The sequence below is a fragment of the Mangifera indica genome, chromosome 15 (genome assembly GCF_011075055.1).
Source record: "Mangifera indica cultivar Alphonso chromosome 15, CATAS_Mindica_2.1, whole genome shotgun sequence".
Lineage (NCBI taxonomy): Eukaryota > Viridiplantae > Streptophyta > Magnoliopsida > Sapindales > Anacardiaceae > Mangifera > Mangifera indica.
In genome coordinates, this window is record NC_058151.1 from 13,157,937 (window position 1) to 13,177,625 (window position 19,689).

The 19,689-nt window shown below is 37.4% G+C and overlaps 1 protein-coding gene and 1 non-coding gene across 3 annotated transcripts; both read left to right on the plus strand.

Annotated features, from left to right (window-relative positions):
• The first annotated feature begins 182 nt into the window (after nucleotides 1-182).
• Nucleotides 183-16,711, plus strand: LOC123197239 (UDP-glycosyltransferase 83A1-like). Of its 2 annotated transcripts, none has more exons than XM_044611435.1 (3): nucleotides 183-868; nucleotides 939-1,150; nucleotides 15,812-16,711. In XM_044611435.1, exons 2-3 carry the CDS (start codon nucleotides 980-982, stop codon nucleotides 16,487-16,489), a joined length of 849 nt encoding a protein of 282 aa, XP_044467370.1. In that variant the 5' UTR covers nucleotides 183-868; nucleotides 939-979; the 3' UTR covers nucleotides 16,490-16,711. The 2 variants fall into 2 exon arrangements, with proteins under 2 accessions (XP_044467370.1, XP_044467369.1); XM_044611434.1 differs by lacking the exons at nucleotides 183-868; nucleotides 939-1,150 and adding exons at nucleotides 3,252-3,661; nucleotides 15,255-15,500 and having other exon boundaries at nucleotides 15,601-16,711.
• On the plus strand, nucleotides 13,262-13,368 carry LOC123198437. The gene has a single exon (XR_006498020.1). It is a non-coding gene; the product is annotated as a small nucleolar RNA R71 (small nucleolar RNA).
• Nucleotides 16,712-19,689: the final 2,978 nt, after the last annotated feature.

Sequence of the window (19,689 nt, forward strand, 5' to 3'; positions counted from 1 at the left end):
CATTACAATATACATTATTAAACTGCCAACAACACAAATATTCCTGTGAACTCCATCTGAGATTTGCCAATGCTTTCGACTTCCGATGGTTGAGGCTATGGGATTCGATCGAGCAAGCTCTTGAAACCTCCAGGTACCTATCATAGTCATTCAATCTATCAGGTTTGTATGAATTTAGATCGTCAAATCTACTTATAAACTCATGTCTAAATTGTATTATTTCACAGTGATTTTGAGAGATTCAATAATACAAGAAAGTTTTCTCTCTTTTACATGAGAGGGACCTCCCACTAAATAATGAAGTCTGAAGTCTTCTGATACACAGCAATTAATATGTTCAATCATAAAAGCTAGTTGCATATCAGCAACAAAACAGAGAAAAAGAAAAGTGAGTCGTCCACATATTCTTGCAGCACCTTACCCAGCACAGGGCCATGTAATTCCTCTACTAGAGCTTTCACAGCACCTGGTTAAGCATGGCTTCCGAGACTCATTGGCCAACACAGAGCACACTCACAACCAGGTCATGAATGGCTTACAGGAGAAGAGCTGAATAGGGGATGAAAATGAGATCCGTCTGGTGTCCATCCCAGATGGGCTGGAGCCCTGGGTGGATAGAAATGATATAAGCAAGGCACATGACAAAATGATTAAGGTGATGTCCGAGAAGCTGCAGGAGCTTATAGAAAAGATCAGCAGAGAAGAAGATGAACAGATCTTTTGTCTCATTGTTGATAAATGTGCTGGGTTAACTATTCCACGCTTTCCAGCTGCTGAGAAGATGCCTTTTGGCCTGCAGCAGTGGCAACTCTGCCCTTGATTTACAATATTCAGAAGCTGATTAATGATGGAATTATAGACACTGATGGTAAGAGCGATTTTTCTCACTCATTGTTATTTTTCAGAATCTAAGTAATGAAACATAAACTTTATTCCAGGAATTCCGATCAAGAAACTGATTATTCAGTTGGTGCAACACATGCCCGAAATTGACTGTACAAAGCTTATTTGGACTAGCGTGGGCGGCAAGGACTTGGCCTCCCAGAAGAGAATGTTTGAGATTATAAAAAATAATATTGAAGTTGGAAAAGCAGCGGATTACCTAATCTGCAACTCAGCATATGACCTTGAACCTGGGGCTTTTACCTTGGTTTCTAATATTCTTCCAAGCAACCGTCATGGAAATTCAGCGGGATCCTTCTGGCCAGAAGACTCAACTTGCTTGGAATGGCTTGATCAACAACAACCCAACTCAGTCATTTATGTTGCATTTGGTAGCTTGACAATTCTAGACAAGACCCAATTCCAGGAGATGGCACTAGGACTTGAACTCACCAACAGGCCATTCCTGTGGGTTGTGAGGCCAGACATGACTGATGAACCAAATGAAGCCTACCCAGAAGGGTTTCAAGACAGGCTGGCCGATCGCGGCCGCCTGGTGGGCTGGGCACCTCAATAGAAGGTTTTGAGTCACACCTTCCACAGCTTGCTGCTTTAGCCATTGTGGTTGGAATTCCACCTTGGAAGGTGTAAGCAATGGGGTTCCTTTCTTGTGTTGGCCATACTTTGTTGATCAATTCATCGATGAGAGCTATATTTGTGACGTTTGGAAGGTGGGATTGAAGTTCAACAAAGACGAAAAGAGGATCATCACTCGAGAAGAAATCTAAAGCAAGGTGGATCAGGTGCTTGGTGACGAAAGTTTTAAAGCAAGAGCTCTCGACCTTCAGGAAGCTTTGAAAAGTGTCAAAGGAGGTCAACCTCACAGGAATTTTAAGAATTTCATTGAATGGATCAAGGCATAGACTCCAAGTCCTTTACACATCAATAATCTATGAGTTGAACTTAGAGTTTATATGCAAGAATTATATTGAAGTGTACATAAAGAGAAAGAGGGTATGCTGCAAAATAGTGAGCTAATATTCAGAGCTCAAACAGAGAGAACAAAATAATCTCCTCTATCTTGTATCCTTTATTCATAGATATTTTTTTCCTTATTATTTGTCTATGGTTTTTCCCGTGTTGGGTTTTCTATGCAAATCGTAATGAACCAATCCTAAGTTTCCGCAGCTTTTCATAATAGATGGCAATTAAATTGATCATTAACACACATGATTCATCCATTTAGGGAAAGTTTTGAGCATCTTGTTAGAGTGACCACCTTCTCTGACACTTTCCAGGGCCATTTCCTTGAGCTCCATAGCCTTTACTTCTAAAATTTCATCACTGGTTTCTTCTCGCGCGATGATCCCACTTTCGTCTTTGTTAAACTTCAATCCCACCATCCAAACATCACAAATATAGCTTTCGTTAATTGATCAGCCACATGTTCACAATAGGCCAAATCGTGTTGGGCTTTTGGGTGCTTTTGAAACTCAAATTTATTTAATGGAAAAAGTCTGACTCAGTATACTTATAAATTAGGGTAAAATAAAGTTCAATATATATATATAAATAACACACAAAAATATCAAAAAAATTTTCTTTTTCTCTCAATTTCACCATTGGATTGTTGGTAGAAAACTCATTGTTCTTTCTGTTTGTATTGTGTAGTTCAATCTAGACGGTTCTTAAAAAAATTTTTCTCTCTAACGTCTACCATTAGATTGCTTTCAAATTTTGATAGTACTTTAGGCACATCTGATGTTATATTTTGGACGGTGAAGATTTATTTTTTATATCTGTAACGTGAGATATAGGCTTTCAAATTTGTTGTGATATTCTTTATTTTTCTACGGATATGTTATTAATATGTTTTATTGCTTTGAAGAGTTATATACTCATTCGTAGGCTAAAAACTATGTACTATTATTTTGGATATACTGGGTTGATTCATGTGGGCGATGCCCCGTGGTTTTACTCTATTGGTTTTCAAGATAAATTGTAGTGTTTTTTTTTTTGTTATATTTGTTTTTAATTGTTTGGTGTGATAGAATCATATTTTGATTAATTATTCATTGTCACATAGTTCAATCAAGAAGAGGATAGTTTGATTTTGGTCTTCTAGTTTAATTGCTTTCTTCCCATTAAATCGCACCTATTTTACACGCAATTCTCCACTAGCATAATAGATCTTATCGAATATCCACAATTCAAAATCACACTCTGGGATTTGGATAACCCCTTTTTGAATTCGGATCAGCACTGTACGACACCTTTCATGGTGGAATTCCAACCATTATGGTTCATGAAACAAGCAAAAGGGTGATGAAAGGGATAACTGGGCTAAACGACAAACAACTACATTGTTTTAGATGCGCTGTCAATGCAGGAGCCTCTTTCAAGTTGAGGTCTATGAGAGGACCTCCCACCCAAAAATTATGTGCTCTGATGCACGGCAATTAATATGTTCAATCATAAAAGCGAGCTAATATCTGCAACAAAACAGAGAAAAAGAAAAATGAGTCGTCCACATATTCTTGCTGTACCTTATCCAACACAGGGCCATGTAATTCCTCTACTAGTCCTCTACTAGAGCTTTCACAGCACCTGGTTAAGCATGGCTTCCGAGTCACATTTGTCAACACAGAGCACAGTCAGAACCGGATCATGAAAGGCTTACAAGAGAAGAGCTGCATAGGGGATGAAAATGAGATCCATCTGGTGTCCATCCCAGATGGGCTGGAGCCCTGGGTGGATAGAAATGATATAAAAAAGGTACATGACTGGTACGTGTTGTCGTTGACACCCAAATTAAATCCTAAATTCCTGTAACAAAAATGTAGTAAAGGAAAGTAGGGATCGATCCCTCGAAGAGCCTTGATTAGTACGTCGTTACAAATAATCGAAACAAAGAAATAAAAGGGGGGTTTTGATCGGAATGCAAATTATAATAGAAAACAATAAATAAAAATTCAACAAAATAATCTAAAAGGAATAAATCGATTTAACAAACCTTGGTCTTCGGTCACTTCCACCAATGGAACTACGATTGATCATCGAAACAAAATATCAAATTAATTAATTGAATATTCGTTGTGATATTAAATTAACCTGTCCTTCCTTACGATTAGTTAACCAAAAACATGTATTCCAATCAACCCTTATTGATTAATAATTCGGATACGATCTCAAATTTAATTAAACAATAGCATTACGAATTAGAAAGACCAACGAAGCAAGACAACACAAACGTACGACGTTGCATTTAATCTAGTTGATTATTTTCCTAGGATTAAAGTTTCTGACGCAGCAAACGATAAACCTAGTTGCCACTTCGATTAGGTGGATTGAACAATTACGGATTCAGCACCTAAACTAGCAATAGATTATATTAATTGATAAACTAATTGCGCATCTTAGAAATCAACCAACACAATCATGAAATATAATTCAGAAAGATAACCAATACTAAAAAAATTAAAAGATGCATTAAAGAACAAAAATAAATCTCACAATCATTGTAGTTCCATGGTTTCAGATCCCTTCAACCAAGATAAATTACTCAGCCACTGTAGAACATGTTTTGCTCTCTCATTCTCTCTCTACAATGGATGATAATTCTCAAATAAAAATAAGAATATATATATATTATCTTCCTACTAAAAATCTGGAAATTGAAATCAATCCTAATCTCCTAAATCAATCAAGTAAAGTGATACATATCTTCCCAAAAAGAAAGGAAAAGATATGTATTTTTAATATATATCCTTCTTCCTAAAATCTCCTTCCTTATCTAGCTCAATTAATCCTCTTTTCCAGCTGGTGATTATCCCTTTCCTTGGAAGCAAATCTTAATATTTTATGGACTCTTGCAACAGATCTGGACGTTCAGATCTGCTTTCCGAATTCTGCTCTCATCTTTCACGTGCCCACGCCTAGTCTGCATTACGAAAATTTCCAGTTTAATATATCTGCTCCAGTTTTTCCTCTTTTTGGCCCTATTTATTCCAAAATTGCTCAAAGCTTCCTAAAAGCAAAAAGATAAGCAATTCCATTAGATTAAATCAAATTTCCACACAACACAAGGGAATTATAAATCAAAATAGTAACAATTATTGGCCTTATCAAATTCCCCCACACTTATCTTTTGCTCGTCCTCGAGTAAAACAAAAACAAAACAAAACAAACACAAAAATGTTCCATCAATCTCTTTTCTCACGATACCAAAAAGTGTGCATACCTTAAAATTCAAACCAACCAAGATTCAAGCATCAACACACATCATTATCAAACTTTACAAGGAAGTATGCATAAAGACAAATCAAGATAATCACATTCTAAAGCATGTATGCAGCTTTGGTGAATCATCCTCACGGTTATCACTCATATCACTCATGTGTTTAATGGTTCGGTGTTTCGCTCAAATTCTTCCAATGCAAACATTCTACCATAAGCTTGCTCATGCACCAAATCTCCACCACTTAGATTATATACATGCATAAATCAAAAGGACTTTATTTTAGGTTGTAATGGGGCTTTGGGTAAAGGTGAGGATTAATGGATACAAAAGGTTAAAACCATGAATATTAACAAAACATTTAAACACACAAGGGGAACAAAAATGTCAAGCTAAAGCCACCACATTCACCACATTTCTTTGCCACTTGTCATTGCCTTTCTCTTCTCTCTTTTTCAACTTCTTTTCTTTTTTTTTTTTCTTTCTTTTCTGTCTTTTTTTTTTCTTTTTCTTTTTCTTTTTTTTTTCTTTTCTGTTACAGCATTTTTTTTTTTTTTGAATAACTAAGAGAATTGGGTAGCAAAAATAACAACATAAGGCAATCTCAGTAGCACTATCCATGCCAACTTCTTTTCATCATCTCTTCTTATACAATGAAGTTCCCTTTTCCCCCACACTTAAATTTCTCAAGATAACAAATTCACCAAGCAACAAATTTTAGTTTAAATGCTTTGCTAATTTTCATGATTGGGTGAGGATTTTTACTTGAAGGCTTGGGTTTGTAATATGGTTTTAGCACAAAGAATCAAGGATTTTGTAAGGCTCAAAGGGTTAACTAGGGAAATTAAAATAGGTTGGCTTTTTAAGCTAAAGGTTTTAAACAAGAATGCCTTTATCATTTCCATGCATGCATATTTCAATGTGGTCTCGAAACGGTTCAAAGCAAGTTCTAGAGATATATTCACATGGAAGAATATCACTCATCAAAGAAAACATAGATTGATATGAATGTTTCAATCTTTTTCGGCTCAAAACTCACGGGTTAATTAAATTCACCTTAACTTCAAACAAACTCAAGCACTCAATTATCAAAATTTGTTTAAATGCATACCCCTAATTAATCTAACAAATCAGTGTACAATGCTCTCCTATTGAATCGGCTAAATTCCAAGGCATGCATACAATTTAATTAATTCAAAGTGAGATTAATGGACTGTTTTAGCTGATTAAAAACAGGGAGGGATACACTAGCTGCCATATTAATGAAAATCAAACTTTATCCAGCAATGAACAGCAACATACACAGAACGCAGTAAAGAAAAAAATTTTTGAGGCATAATAGAACAAGCATATCACATAAGAGGGCAGAAAAAAAACTGACAGAATACAAGAACATAGCAGAAAAAAAATAGAATTGAAAGACATAGCAGTGAACAACAGAAAATAAAACACACATACACCCTCCCCCACACTTAAACCAAACATTGTCCTCAATGTTGAAGCAAAATAGAATAATAATAAAACTGAAAATTAAAAGAAAAAGGAAGAAGAAACTTCTCTGGTTTTGTGGAGATGGAAGAACAATTTGAATTATGGAGATGGAGGAGATGGCGGCGTGAATCCTTGCGAATTGAAAAAAGCGAGCAGATTACGCTCCATACGGTCTAATTTTCGTTCACATCTCTGCAGTTGGGCCCCTATACTGTCGAATGAAGGAGCATAGGAAGATGATGGAAGATCTCCTTGTGGTTGGGGAATGTTGGGGGCTGCTTCTGCTTGCGTTCTGGGCTGCCTATGTGGCCTGGAATGAGGCGGTGCTGCTGGTCCAGGTGGCAGGAAGCTGAAACTACCATCTGCTTGTTGTCTTACAATCCCCATCCTGTCTAAACAAGTCATATCTAATGGTTCTACCTCACAAGCAGTATGCATGTTATGATTAGAAATATCTAATAAACCCAAGTTAACGGCTAATTTAGTAATATATGAACCAAGGATTAAGGGTTTATTCTTTTTCTGGACCACTGACTGGAATTGGGTGAGTAACCAAAAGCCTAAATTAACCTGAATGTTATGCTCCAGACACCATAAAAAATAAAACTCAACTTTGGACATGGTACCTGCACTATCCCTCCTTCCAGAAAAATTAAAAGCTAAGAATCGTTGTAAATATTTGAACACGGGGCTTTTTAAATACGAACTCTTAGAAGCACTAGGATTATAAGGAGCAACATCAACTGACCATTCATGCCATAATTCAGTAGGACTAAAATCAGGATTGTAATCACAGTGGGATCGTACGTAGCGCTCACTCTTTTCATCCTCTTTGTTCAAAAACCCCAAAGCAATGTTAAAATCAGAAATTGAACATGAACATTCTTTCCCCATTATCCTAAACTCAACTATCCCCTTGGTATACAAATGAAATTCCTCAGCAACATTAAACTGAAATGTTGTATAAAATTCACGGGTGAGTTCAATAAACGCAGGGCAGTCCACATATACATAATTTTGCCAATTCAATCTATTCACTAGCTCATCAATTTCATTACGAATTCCTAATTGCTCAAGAGTGGGAGTGTGAATATACTTACATGGGTAGAATTTTCGCTCACACATGGACCCATACCGTTGTTGGTCTTGTGCATCAATGAATGTATTAAAGCCACCTAATTTGAGTTGTAGGCTGCTGGAGATTTCCAATTGCTTCCCTTTTTGAGTGCGCGAACGTGGACCTGAGCGGACGGAAGCCGTGGTGGTCGGTGGTGGCTGAGGTGACGGTGAATGGAATGATGGTGGAGGCGTTTCATTCGTCGGAGATGGTGTGGACTGTGGCGCTCTATTGCTCGGTGAATCGTCGGAATCGGACAACAGCTCGGGTGTGGATGGTCTCCGATGGCCGGATTTTGCTGCTCGATGACGCTGAGAACGAGTTCGGACCATGGTGGTCGGAATGGAGGCAAGGGGGCTGCTAGGGTTTCGTTTTAGGTGGAAAGGAAATTTTGAGTATTGTGTTTGTCGATTATGTCTCTGGAAACAATTAACTCAGCCCTTTTAAACACACAAATGCATATTGCCCCCTTGATTTCAAGCAAATATCAAAGCCAAAAGTTGGACTTTTGACAAAAATACATAACCCAGCTCCAGATTACCAAAGTGCAGATTCCTTCCTTCGTAAACATTTACAGAAGGCTAATTGAGACTGGCAGGAGGAAGAAGACGATTGAACAGTAACCTGAAAATAAATTAACGTAAACTCAATAAAAAAAATCATAAAATAATTGCTAATTAACTATCTAAACATCCTAAAACCGAAATTTAAAACGAAAAATTGAACACATAAACCGAAATTAAAGCAATTGTTGAGAAAATTAAAATTGAAACATTAATCAAAATTAAGCTTGGGTTGCCTCCCAAGTAGCGCCTTTGTTTACAGTCGTCGGCTCGACGTAAAGCCTTCATCTATTCATCCATGTACATGGGATCTTTCAGCTCCGCTTCTCCGACGTTTTCAGTCGGTGCTCCTTCGTAAAACATTTTTAGTCTGTGGCCATTAACTTTAAATACTTTTGATGTCGTTAAGCTTTGAATCTCCACTGCACCATGAGGAAAAACGTTAGTCACAACGAACGGCCCAATCCAACGAGAACGTAATTTACCTGGAAATAATCGAAGTCTTGAATGATAAAGGAGAACTTTTTGGCCAAGTGAAAATTCCTTTCTGGAAATCATTTTGTCATGGAAAGCTTTTGTTTTCTCCTTGTAAATTCTAGCATTCTCGTACGCGTCATTGCAAATTTCTTCTAATTCTTGCAGCTGTAATTTCCTATGTTCGCCACTCTCATCCAACTTCATATTGCAATGCTTGACAGCCCAATATGCTCTGTGTTCTAATTCAACTGGAAGATGACAGGCCTTACCGAATATTAACCTATACGGCGACATCCCAATTGGCGTTTTGTATGCTGTTCTGTATGCCCACAACGCATCTTCCAATCGCAAACTCCAATCCTTTCTGGTCGAACCAACTGTTTTCTCTATAATTGATTTAATTTCTTGATTCGAAACCTCAGCTTGTCCGCTAGTTTGTGGATGGTACGTCGTAGCAACCTTGTGTGTTACACCATATTTTTTTAGCAGTGCCTCTATTGTTCGGTTGCAAAAATGTTTCCCTTGATCGCTAATTAGAGCCTTCGGAATGTCGAACCTGCTGAATATGTTAGATTTAAGGAAACCTGAAACAACTTTAGAGTCATCAGTTCGGGTAGCTTTCGCTTCTACCCATTTCGAGACATAATCAACCGCCAATAAAATATAGACGTAATCAAACGAAGATGGAAAAGGCCCCATGAAATCAATACCCCAAACATCAAAAATTTCGCAAACTAAAATAGGAGTTTGAGGCATTTCATTTTTCTGCGAAATATTACCTGTTTTCTGACAGCGTTCACAAGATTTACAAAATAAGTACGTGTCTCGAAATAAAGTTGGCCAGAAAAATCCACAATCCAGAATTTTTCTTGCTGTCCGTTTTGCTCCAAAATGGCCTCCACAAGCATACGAATGGCAGAAGGTAATAATAGAAGAAATTTCAGTTTCAGGTACGCACCTTCTAATAATTTGATCAGCGCAACGTTTCCATAGATATGGATCGTCCCATACATGATACTTTGCATCATTTTTCAGTTTATCTCTTTGAGCCTTAGATAAATCAGTTGGCAGTGTGTTAGTAACTAAATAATTCACCATGTGTGCGTACCAGGGCAGCCTGCAGCTTGCTGAAAATAATTGCTCATCAGGAAATTGCTCCTGCAGATCCTGTTCTGTTTTAACATGAACCAGACGGCTTAAATGGTCAGCAACACGATTTTCTTGTCCAGCTTTATCCTTGATCTCCAGGTCGAATTCACTCAGCAGCAGAACCCATCTTATAAGCCTTGGCTTTGCCTCTTTCTTTGTAATCAAGTACCTAAGAGCTGCATGATCAGAGTAAATAACCACTTTAGTACCCAATAAATAAGAACGGAATTTTTCTAATGCAAAAACAACAGCCAAGAGTTCTTTTTCAGTGGTCGAATAATTTTTTTGTGCATCATTTAAGGTCATTGATGCATAATATATGGCATGTGGCACCCTTCCAACTCGTTGCCCCAACACGGCTCCTACGGCGTAGTCACTTGCATCACACATTATTTCAAACGGAAGACTCCAATCTGGTGGCTGGATTATTGGTGCAGAAGTCAGCAGCTGCTTCAATTTGTCAAATGCCTTTTTACAGCTTTCATCAAACTCAAAAGTCACCTCTTTCTGCAGCAGCTTACATAATGGCAACGCAATACGTGAAAATTCTTTAATAAAACGTCGGTAAAAACCTGCATGGCCAAGAAAAGAACGAACTTCCCGCACACTAGCGGGGTAAGGTAAAGATTGAATAATATCAACTTTAGCCTTATCTACCTCAATACCCCTAGCTGAAACTACATGCCCCAAAACTATACCTTGCTCAACCATAAAATGACATTTTTCAAAATTTAAAACAAGGTTAGTTTCAATGCATCTTTGTAACACAAGTGTGAGATTCTGCAAACAATTATCAAATGAGTCTCCGTGAACAGTAAAATCGTCCATAAAAATTTCGATAATGTGCTCAACATAATCTGAAAATATACTTACCATACACCTTTGAAAAGTAGCCGGCGCATTACAAGCTCCAAATGGCATTCGTCGATATGCAAAAGTTCCAAATGGACATGTGAAGGTTGTCTTCTCTTGATCTTCGGGAGCAATTGCAATCTGAAAATATCCTGAAAAACCATCTAGAAAACTATAATAAGCTCGGCCAGCTAACCTTTCCAACATTTGATCAATAAATGGTAACGGAAAGTGATCTTTACGGGTTACCGAATTTAATTTCCTATAATCTATACAAACCCGCCACCCATTCTGAACTCGAGTAGGCACCAATTCATCATTCTGATTTTTTACCACTGTGATGCCGGTCTTCTTCGGAACGACTTGAACAGGGCTGACCCATTCGCTGTCTGAAATAGGATAAATTACTCCAGCTTGAAGCAACTTTAAAATTTCCTTCTTTACCACTTCCATCATTGGCGGATTCAACCTCCTTTGTGGCTGTCGAATTGGTTTAGCTCCTTCTTCAAGATGAATTCGATGCATGCACGTAGAGGGACTGATTCCTTTTATGTCGGCAATGGTCCATCCTATGGCTGTTTTATGCTTCTTCAAAATCTGTACCAATTTTTCCTCTTGCTGCTTAATTAACTTGCTGGAAATAATCACTGGTAAGGTCTCCCCATCTCCAAGGTACACATATTTTAGGTGATTTGGAAGAGGTTTCAGCTCCAGCTCTGGTGCCTGCAAAACAGAAGGTATCAATTTTTCGTTAGATACTGGCAGCTCAATATAAGATAAATTATTTGTATTTTTCAGCTCTTTGCACTCATTTATCGCTGCTACTGTATTCTGCACATCTGAGATTACTTTAGGTTCATCTCTTTCTTCCAAAATATTGTGTTGGTTAGCTGCTTCCAACTCATCCTCAGCATCAAAAATTTCCTGCGCTAGAGAATCAATTAAATCAACTGAATACACAGGAAAATCCACATCAGGATATTTCATAACATTATAAATATTAAATTGGACAGCTTCTCCATCAAATTCCATGGTCAGTGTGCCTTTATGCACATCAATTTTCGTTTTAGCAGTTTTCAGAAAAGGTCTTCCCAACAAAATAGGTGCAGATTGGTCATTATTTTCCATATCAAGAACATAAAAATCAGCCGGAAAAATTAATTTATCATTAACCTGAACAAGAACATCTTCAATTAATCCTTTTGGATATGTATTCGATCTATCGGCCAACTGAATAACTACACCAGTTTGTTCTAAAGGACCCAGTTTAAGAGCAGAATAAATGGAATATGGCATTACATTAATAGATGCTCCTAAATCTAACATGGCTTTTTCAATTTTTGTTCCTCCTATGGTGCAAGGGATGTAAAACATACCTGGATCTTTGCATTTTTCAGGAAGACTCTTCCGAATTATGGCTGAAACATTTTCTCCTACCTTTATCTTTTCATATTTCTTGAGTTTTTGCTTTCTTTTCAATGTACACAGCTCTTCCAAAAATTTAGCATAGCGAGGCACTTGAAGGTCTCATATAAATCCACATTGCTTTCGCACTTCAGTTTTAAAGCTTCAGGAAAAGGAGGAACATGTTTGTATTCGCTGAAAGAAGGATATTTACCTGTCGCTACCTTTTCGGAAGAATTGTTTTCTGCTGCCAATTTTTCTTTATTTTCTGCTGGCTGTGTTGGTGCAAGTTGTGCTTTAATTGGTATCTCCAGCTCATTTCCACTCCTCAACATTATGGCACTAACATTCTCCTTTGGGTTCATCACAGTTTGTGACGGTAGTTTGCTTGAATTTTGTGCCTCCAGCCTATTGATTGCAGTAGCCATCTGACTCATTTGATTCTCCAAATTTTGAATACTGGTTCTTGTTTCCTGCTGAAATTTCACAGTGTTAGTAGCCATAGTTTTAACAATATCCTCAAGAGATGTACCTGAACCAGAATTTTGGGTTGGTTGCTGTTGTCTAGGAATATAGGGCTGCTGATACGGCTGAAAATTATTTGAAGGCTGATTCGCGTTTGCATTCCCATAACGAAAATTAGGATGATCTCTCCAACCGGAGTTGTAGGTATTCGAATAGGGATTATAATTATTACTTCGCTGCTGTCCTAAAAATCCGCCTACTGCATTAGCATGTTCAGAGCAGTCCTCCTGAAGTGTTGGGCACATATCAGTTGGATGTCCTCCTACCGAACAGATTCCACAAACTTTCGCTGCCTCTGTTTTTCCTACAACCATTTGACGTACAAGAGTAGTTAGATCATCAAGTCGTCTTTCAAGAGAAGATACATTTACCTCATTGACATGCTGAGACGAATGGTCTAATATATTCCCAAATTGTTGTGAATTCGACGCCATATTTGCAATTAAATTTTGGGCTGCTTCAGGTGTTTTGTCAGCCAATGCTCCACCACTCGCTGCATCAATCATATTTCTCTCATTTGATAGAAGTCCTTCATAGAAATATTGAATAAGCAGTTGGTCACTGATTTGGTGATGTGGACAGCTCGCACAGAGTTTTTTAAAGCGCTCCCAATATTCGTATAAAGATTCTCCAGTATGCTGCCGAATGCCACAGATTTCTTTCCTTATGCTGGCTGCTCTTGATGCTGGAAAAAATTTCTGCAAAAATAATCTTTTCATCTCATGCCAAGTAGTGATACTTCCAGCGGGTAGATAATACAACCAATCTTGCGCATCATCTTTCAAAGAAAATGGAAAAGCCCTCATCTTGATTTGTTCTTCGGTTACTCCATTCGGTTTCATTCCGGTGCACACCACATGAAATTCTTTTAAATGTTTATGAGGATCTTCACCTGCAGAACCACGAAAAATAGGTAAAAGATGAATTAGTCCAGATTTCAATTCGAAGGTAGTATTAACATCTAAATTTGGAAAAGTAATGCAGTGTGGTTGTTGATTTAAATTTGGAGCAGCAAGCTCTCGTAAAGTCTGATTTTCAGCCATGTTTTCCTCTGTTTCGTGAACTGATTTGTGTGCTTGCAGTCTCTTTTTCGCTTCTTTTCTCAGCCCTTTTGCAGTCTTTTCAATTTCTGGATCAAACTGTAAACTAGCTTATTTCAAAGATCGCGTAACGAACATACAAATTAAAAACTCCCCGGCAACGGCGCCAAAATTTGGTACGTGTTGTCGTTGACACCCAAATTAAATCCTAAATTCCTGTAACAAAAATGTAGTAAAGGAAAGTAGGGATCGATCCCTCGAAGAGCCTTGATTAGTACGTCGTTACAAATAATCGAAACAAAGAAATAAAAGGGGGGTTTTGATCGGAATGCAAATTATAATAGAAAACAATAAATAAAAATTCAACAAAATAATCTAAAAGGAATAAATCGATTTAACAAACCTTGGTCTTCGGTCACTTCCACCAATGGAACTACGATTGATCATCGAAACAAAATATCAAATTAATTAATTGAATATTCGTTGTGGTATTAAATTAACCTGTCCTTCCTTACGATTAGTTAACCAAAAACATGTATTCCAATCAACCCTTATTGATTAATAATTCGGATACGATCTCAAATTTAATTAAACAATAGCATTACGAATTAGAAAGACCAACGAAGCAAGACAACACAAACGTACGACGTTGCATTTAATCTAGTTGATTATTTTCCTAGGATTAAAGTTTCTGACGCAGCAAACGATAAACCTAGTTGCCACTTCGATTAGGTGGATTGAACAATTACGGATTCAGCACCTAAACTAGCAATAGATTATATTAATTGATAAACTAATTGCGCATCTTAGAAATCAACCAACACAATCATGAAATATAATTCAGAAAGATAACCAATACTAAAAAAATTAAAAGATGCATTAAAGAACAAAAATAAATCTCACAATCATTGTAGTTCCATGGTTTCAGATCCCTTCAACCAAGATAAATTACTCAGCCACTGTAGAACATGTTTTGCTCTCTCATTCTCTCTCTACAATGGATGATAATTCTCAAATAAAAATAAGAATATATATATATTATCTTCCTACTAAAAATCTAGAAATTGAAATCAATCCTAATCTCCTAAACCAATCAAGTAAAGTGATACATATCTTCCCAAAAAGAAAGGAAAAGATATGTATTTTTAATATATATCCTTCTTCCTAAAATCTCCTTCCTTATCTAGCTCAATTAATCCTCTTTTCCAGCTGGTGATTATCCCTTTCCTTGGAAGCAAATCTTAATATTTTATGGACTCTTGCAACAGATCTGGACGTTCAGATCTGCTTTCCGAATTCTGCTCTCATCTTTCACGTGCCCACGCCTAGTCTGCATTACGAAAATTTCCAGTTTAATATATCTGCTCCAGTTTTTCCTCTTTTTGGCCCTATTTATTCCAAAATTGCTCAAAGCTTCCTAAAAGCAAAAAGATAAGCAATTCCATTAGATTAAATCAAATTTCCACACAACACAAGGGAATTATAAATCAAAATAGTAACAATTATTGGCCTTATCAATGACAAAATGATTAAGGTGATGTCCGAGAAGCTGCAGGAGCTTATAGAAAAGATGATCAGAGAAGAAGATGAAAAGATCTTTTGTCTTATTGTTGACAAATGTGCTGGGTTTACTATTCCAGGCTCTCCAGCGGCAGAGAAGATGAAAATTAGAAAGGTTGCCTTTTGGCCTGCAGCAGCTGCAACTCTGGCCTTGATTTACAATATTCCGAAGCTGATTGATGATGGAATTATAGACACGGATGGTAAGAGTTCGATTTCCTTACTCATTTTAATTCTTGTTTCAACAATTCAATGCAAGTCACTTTTCAGAATCCACATGTTGAAACATAAACTTTATTTCAGGAATCCGATCAAGAAACAGATTATTCAATTGGCGCAAAACATGCCCAAAATTGACTGCGAAGAGCTTATTTGGACTAGCTTGGGCGGTGAGGACTTGGCCTCCCGGAAGAGAATGTTTGAGGTTCTAAAGAATTATATTGAAGCAGGAAAAGAAGAGGATTACCTAATCTGCAACTCAGCATATGACCTTGAACCTGGGGCTTTTACCTTGGTTCCTAATATTCTTCCAATAGGACCTCTTTTGGCAAGCAACCGTCGAGGAAATTCAGCAGGATCCTTCTGGCTAGAAGACTCAACTTGTTTGAAATGGCTTGATCAACAGCAACCCAACTCAGTCATTTATGTTGCATTTGGTAGCGTCACAGTTCTAGACAAGACCCAATTCCAGGAGCTGGCACTGGGACTTGAACTAAGCAACAGGCCATTCCTGTGGGTTGTGAGGCCAGACATGACTGATGAACCAAATGAAGCCTATCCAGAAGGGTTTCAGGACAGGGTGGCTGGTTACAGCCGAATGGTGGGTTGGGCACCTCAACAGAGGGTTTTAAGTCATCCTTCCACCGCCTGCTTCTTTAGCCATTGTGGTTGGAATTCCACCTTGGAAGGTGTAAGCAATGGGGTTCCTTTCTTGTGTTGGCCATACAATGCTGATCAGTTCACCAATGAGAGCTATATTTGTGATGTTTGGAAGGTGGGATTGAAGTTCAACAAAAACGAAAACGGGATCATCACACGAGAAGAAATCAAGAGCAAGGTGGATCAGGTGCTTGGTGATGAAAGTTTTAAAGCAAGAGCTCTAGAACTTCAGGAATCTGCTTTGAAAAGTGTCAAAGAAGGAGGTCAATCTCACAGGAATTTTAAGAATTTCATTGAATGGATCAAGGCATAGACTCCTAGTAGGAGACTCGGATCAAGAGTATTTAGAAAATATGTAAGAAAGCTTCCAAAATATTGTAAAATTTTCTAATATGATTAATTCTAATCATTCAATCTATCAAATTCGTATGAATTTAGATTGTTAGATCTACTTATAAACTCATGTATAAATTGTTTTATTTCAAGAGTGATTTTGAGAGCTTCAATAATACAAGAAAGTTTTTTCTGTTTCTAAGTTATTCTGTTCTTTTTATTTTCTTCAGTACTGTATGTTATTAAATTTGTCTTCTGTCAATTGCTGTTGTTTGTGCTTTAAGGTCGCACAGACTCTATATTTGTGATAGAAATATTGTTCCTGACATTGATGTTACACGAGGAATTTAATGGCAATCTTTTTTTTCTTCTATCATGTGTTAAAAATAATATGATATATCACCTTCTTATTAGGTGATTTTGAATTAGAGATGAACAACACCCAATTACTTAACCAGCAACACTTAACCAGGTCTCGCAAGAGAAGTGGGAGGAGCTGAGAAGATGAAACTCAGTCGAGTTAATTTTTGTCCTGCATCAGAAGCTATCCAGGCCTTGTCCTACCTGGTTCACCCTTCTTCCATTCAGCAAGCCCGCCAAAAGAAGGTCTGTGAAAGTAGAAGCAAGGAACTGATTGCCCTCAGGCTGAATGCCCCTGTAGGGGAATGCACTTTAGCTTGATTAGCAAGAAAAGTCTATAGCAATAAAGATTCTTGGAGAGAACCTGGAAAAAAAAAGGAACGGAGAGCAATAGACTGGAGGAGTTACCCTCCCAAAGTTCATAAATGACGGAATCATTGACAAGGTAAGATAGAGAATAGTGTTAGGGAATATACAGAAAAAGAATAAAGTATGAAATCAAATACTCATTTCAGGAACTCCAGTGAAAAAGCAGATGATTCAGTTGGTTCCAGGCTTATGCAACTCAACAATGGACCTTGAACCTGCAGCATTCACCTGCTTCCTGGATTTCTTCCAATGGGACCATTTTTGGCCAGCAACCGCCAGGGAAATTCAGAAGGAAACTTCTGGCCAGAAGACTCAGCTTGCTTGAAATGGCTCCACCAGAAGCTACCCCAATCAGTCATTTATGTTGCATTTGGGAGCTTGACAGTCCTTGACCATCTACAATTCCAGGAGTTAGCTCCAGGACTTGAACTCACCGACAGACAATTCCTGTGGGTTGTATTTTTACTAACAAATCTTTTAATCAAATATAAAATTTAGGCCAAGCCACAGCCATTGTCCACAGATTCCTCATTTAAACATTTCTTACAAAACAAAGAAGTGATTCTTAAGAACATTCTTTAAATCCTAATAGCTTATCATTGTTTATTCATTCTAATGTTGATTACATCATTTTTATAAGCAACTCGCCTTTACTGTAATTATACACCATTAATAACTATGTATTCTAAATGGCTGTGTTTTATCGGATTATCTAAATCCAAAAAGTACAACTTCGGAAGATGAATTTTCAAGGAGATCTGTGGTGGTCTAGGGAGGTGCGTTTCTATGTTTCCGAAACATTTTGGAAACTAAAATGGCCCAAAATTGGTACAAAACGTTTCAAGCCGTTTTGGAAATTATCAAGAAATTTGAAACGCATTTCCTTTCTAGAATGTGATTCTTTAACATTTTAAGTGAATCCTTCGACTTCTTCGCGCAGCCAGAACCTTCAAACCTCATCTTTCAGATTTGTCTCCGGCAGTCGAAGCTTCTCTCCTCTCCGACATGTTAAAACTCATTTTATCTCCATCTCTAGCCTCTCCAACTATCCACGACTCAGCAAACACTCAAAAAAATGGGTTTTGGCAGACAATTTAGAGCAATCACCACTCACCTGTCGGTGATATTGTTTTGTCATCTGCAGTGCAGCAACTACGGAAAATCATCTCCTTTCCGGTTAGTAAATTTTAATTGGTTACTTACTATTGGTTTTACTTTTTCTGTATTCAATGTATTGTTGCTCTTGCTCGATTGAAGGATATGTCATTATCTGTATTGGACTTCTTTATTCTTGCTCGAGCATTGCTATGACAGTCCCCACAGTTTTTGCATTTAGCATTGACAGTTTTTCGGAACAAACTTAGTATTGGACTATTGGTTTTTCTGTATTGTTTCTTCTTCTGCATCATGATTTGTTACAGTAGTTTATTTAACTAATCACTGAAATATGTAGACAATGTTTCCAAATTTTCAGCTGTTTTCGTTGTTTAAGTTGTTTTCCTAATTTTTGAGAAACTTAAGTTTTCGTTTCCACATATCCGTTCCCGTGCTACATAGGTGGTGGTTCTCATGTGGGGTGCGGAGCTTAGCCCCCATGGTATGAACCTATTTGAATGCATTTAAATGCAGTGATTAGGACATTATCCGCTTATTAGTCTAGTCAAACATAGATGGTACAAGTTGTAGACTCGAGAAATCACTATAGTGTAGGTACGAAATGTTGTGGAAATGTGACTTGTGAGTACACATGTAAATAATATGACACTACGGTTTATATATATAAAAGTTGTAGTGAATATAAAGAGAAGGTTGTGCCACAAAATAGAGTGAGCTAATATTCAGAGCAAAGACAGAGAGAGAAAAGACAAGATACTTGACATATGTACTCGCAAATTGCAAGTTCACGGTATGCCAGTTGCACCTGTTTTACACGCAGGTCTCCACTAGCACCACAGGTCTCTTTGAAAATCCATATCTCAAATCCGCAGTTACTAGATTTAGATAACTTCTATTCTGAATTCGGATCACTACTGTACAGCACCTTTCATGGTGGAATTCCAACCATAATGGCTTACGAAACAGCCAACAGAAGGGTGACTCAGTCCACTAAATTTAGCCCTCCCAAGGCAAGGGAATTTTATTTTTAATTCTGAGGATTTGTAAGAAGTCTTCTATATATTCTATGAGCCAACTAAGTTTCATCAGTATGCACAGCAATAAGCAAACTAAAAAAACTGTCAATAATCTTTGTAAATGTCAAAAATCTCACAATGAATAAGAGTCAATATAAACTCATTGTCTCCTTCTCTCTCCTAAGACACCTTTTAACATTTAAAACTGTGAGACTAACGAAAGTCAAAATAGACAATAACTCACAGCTTTAAATAGTCATTACGTGTTGATGGAGGCAACATCAACAGCTCCTCAACTAAGATTATGTTAATGCCAAAA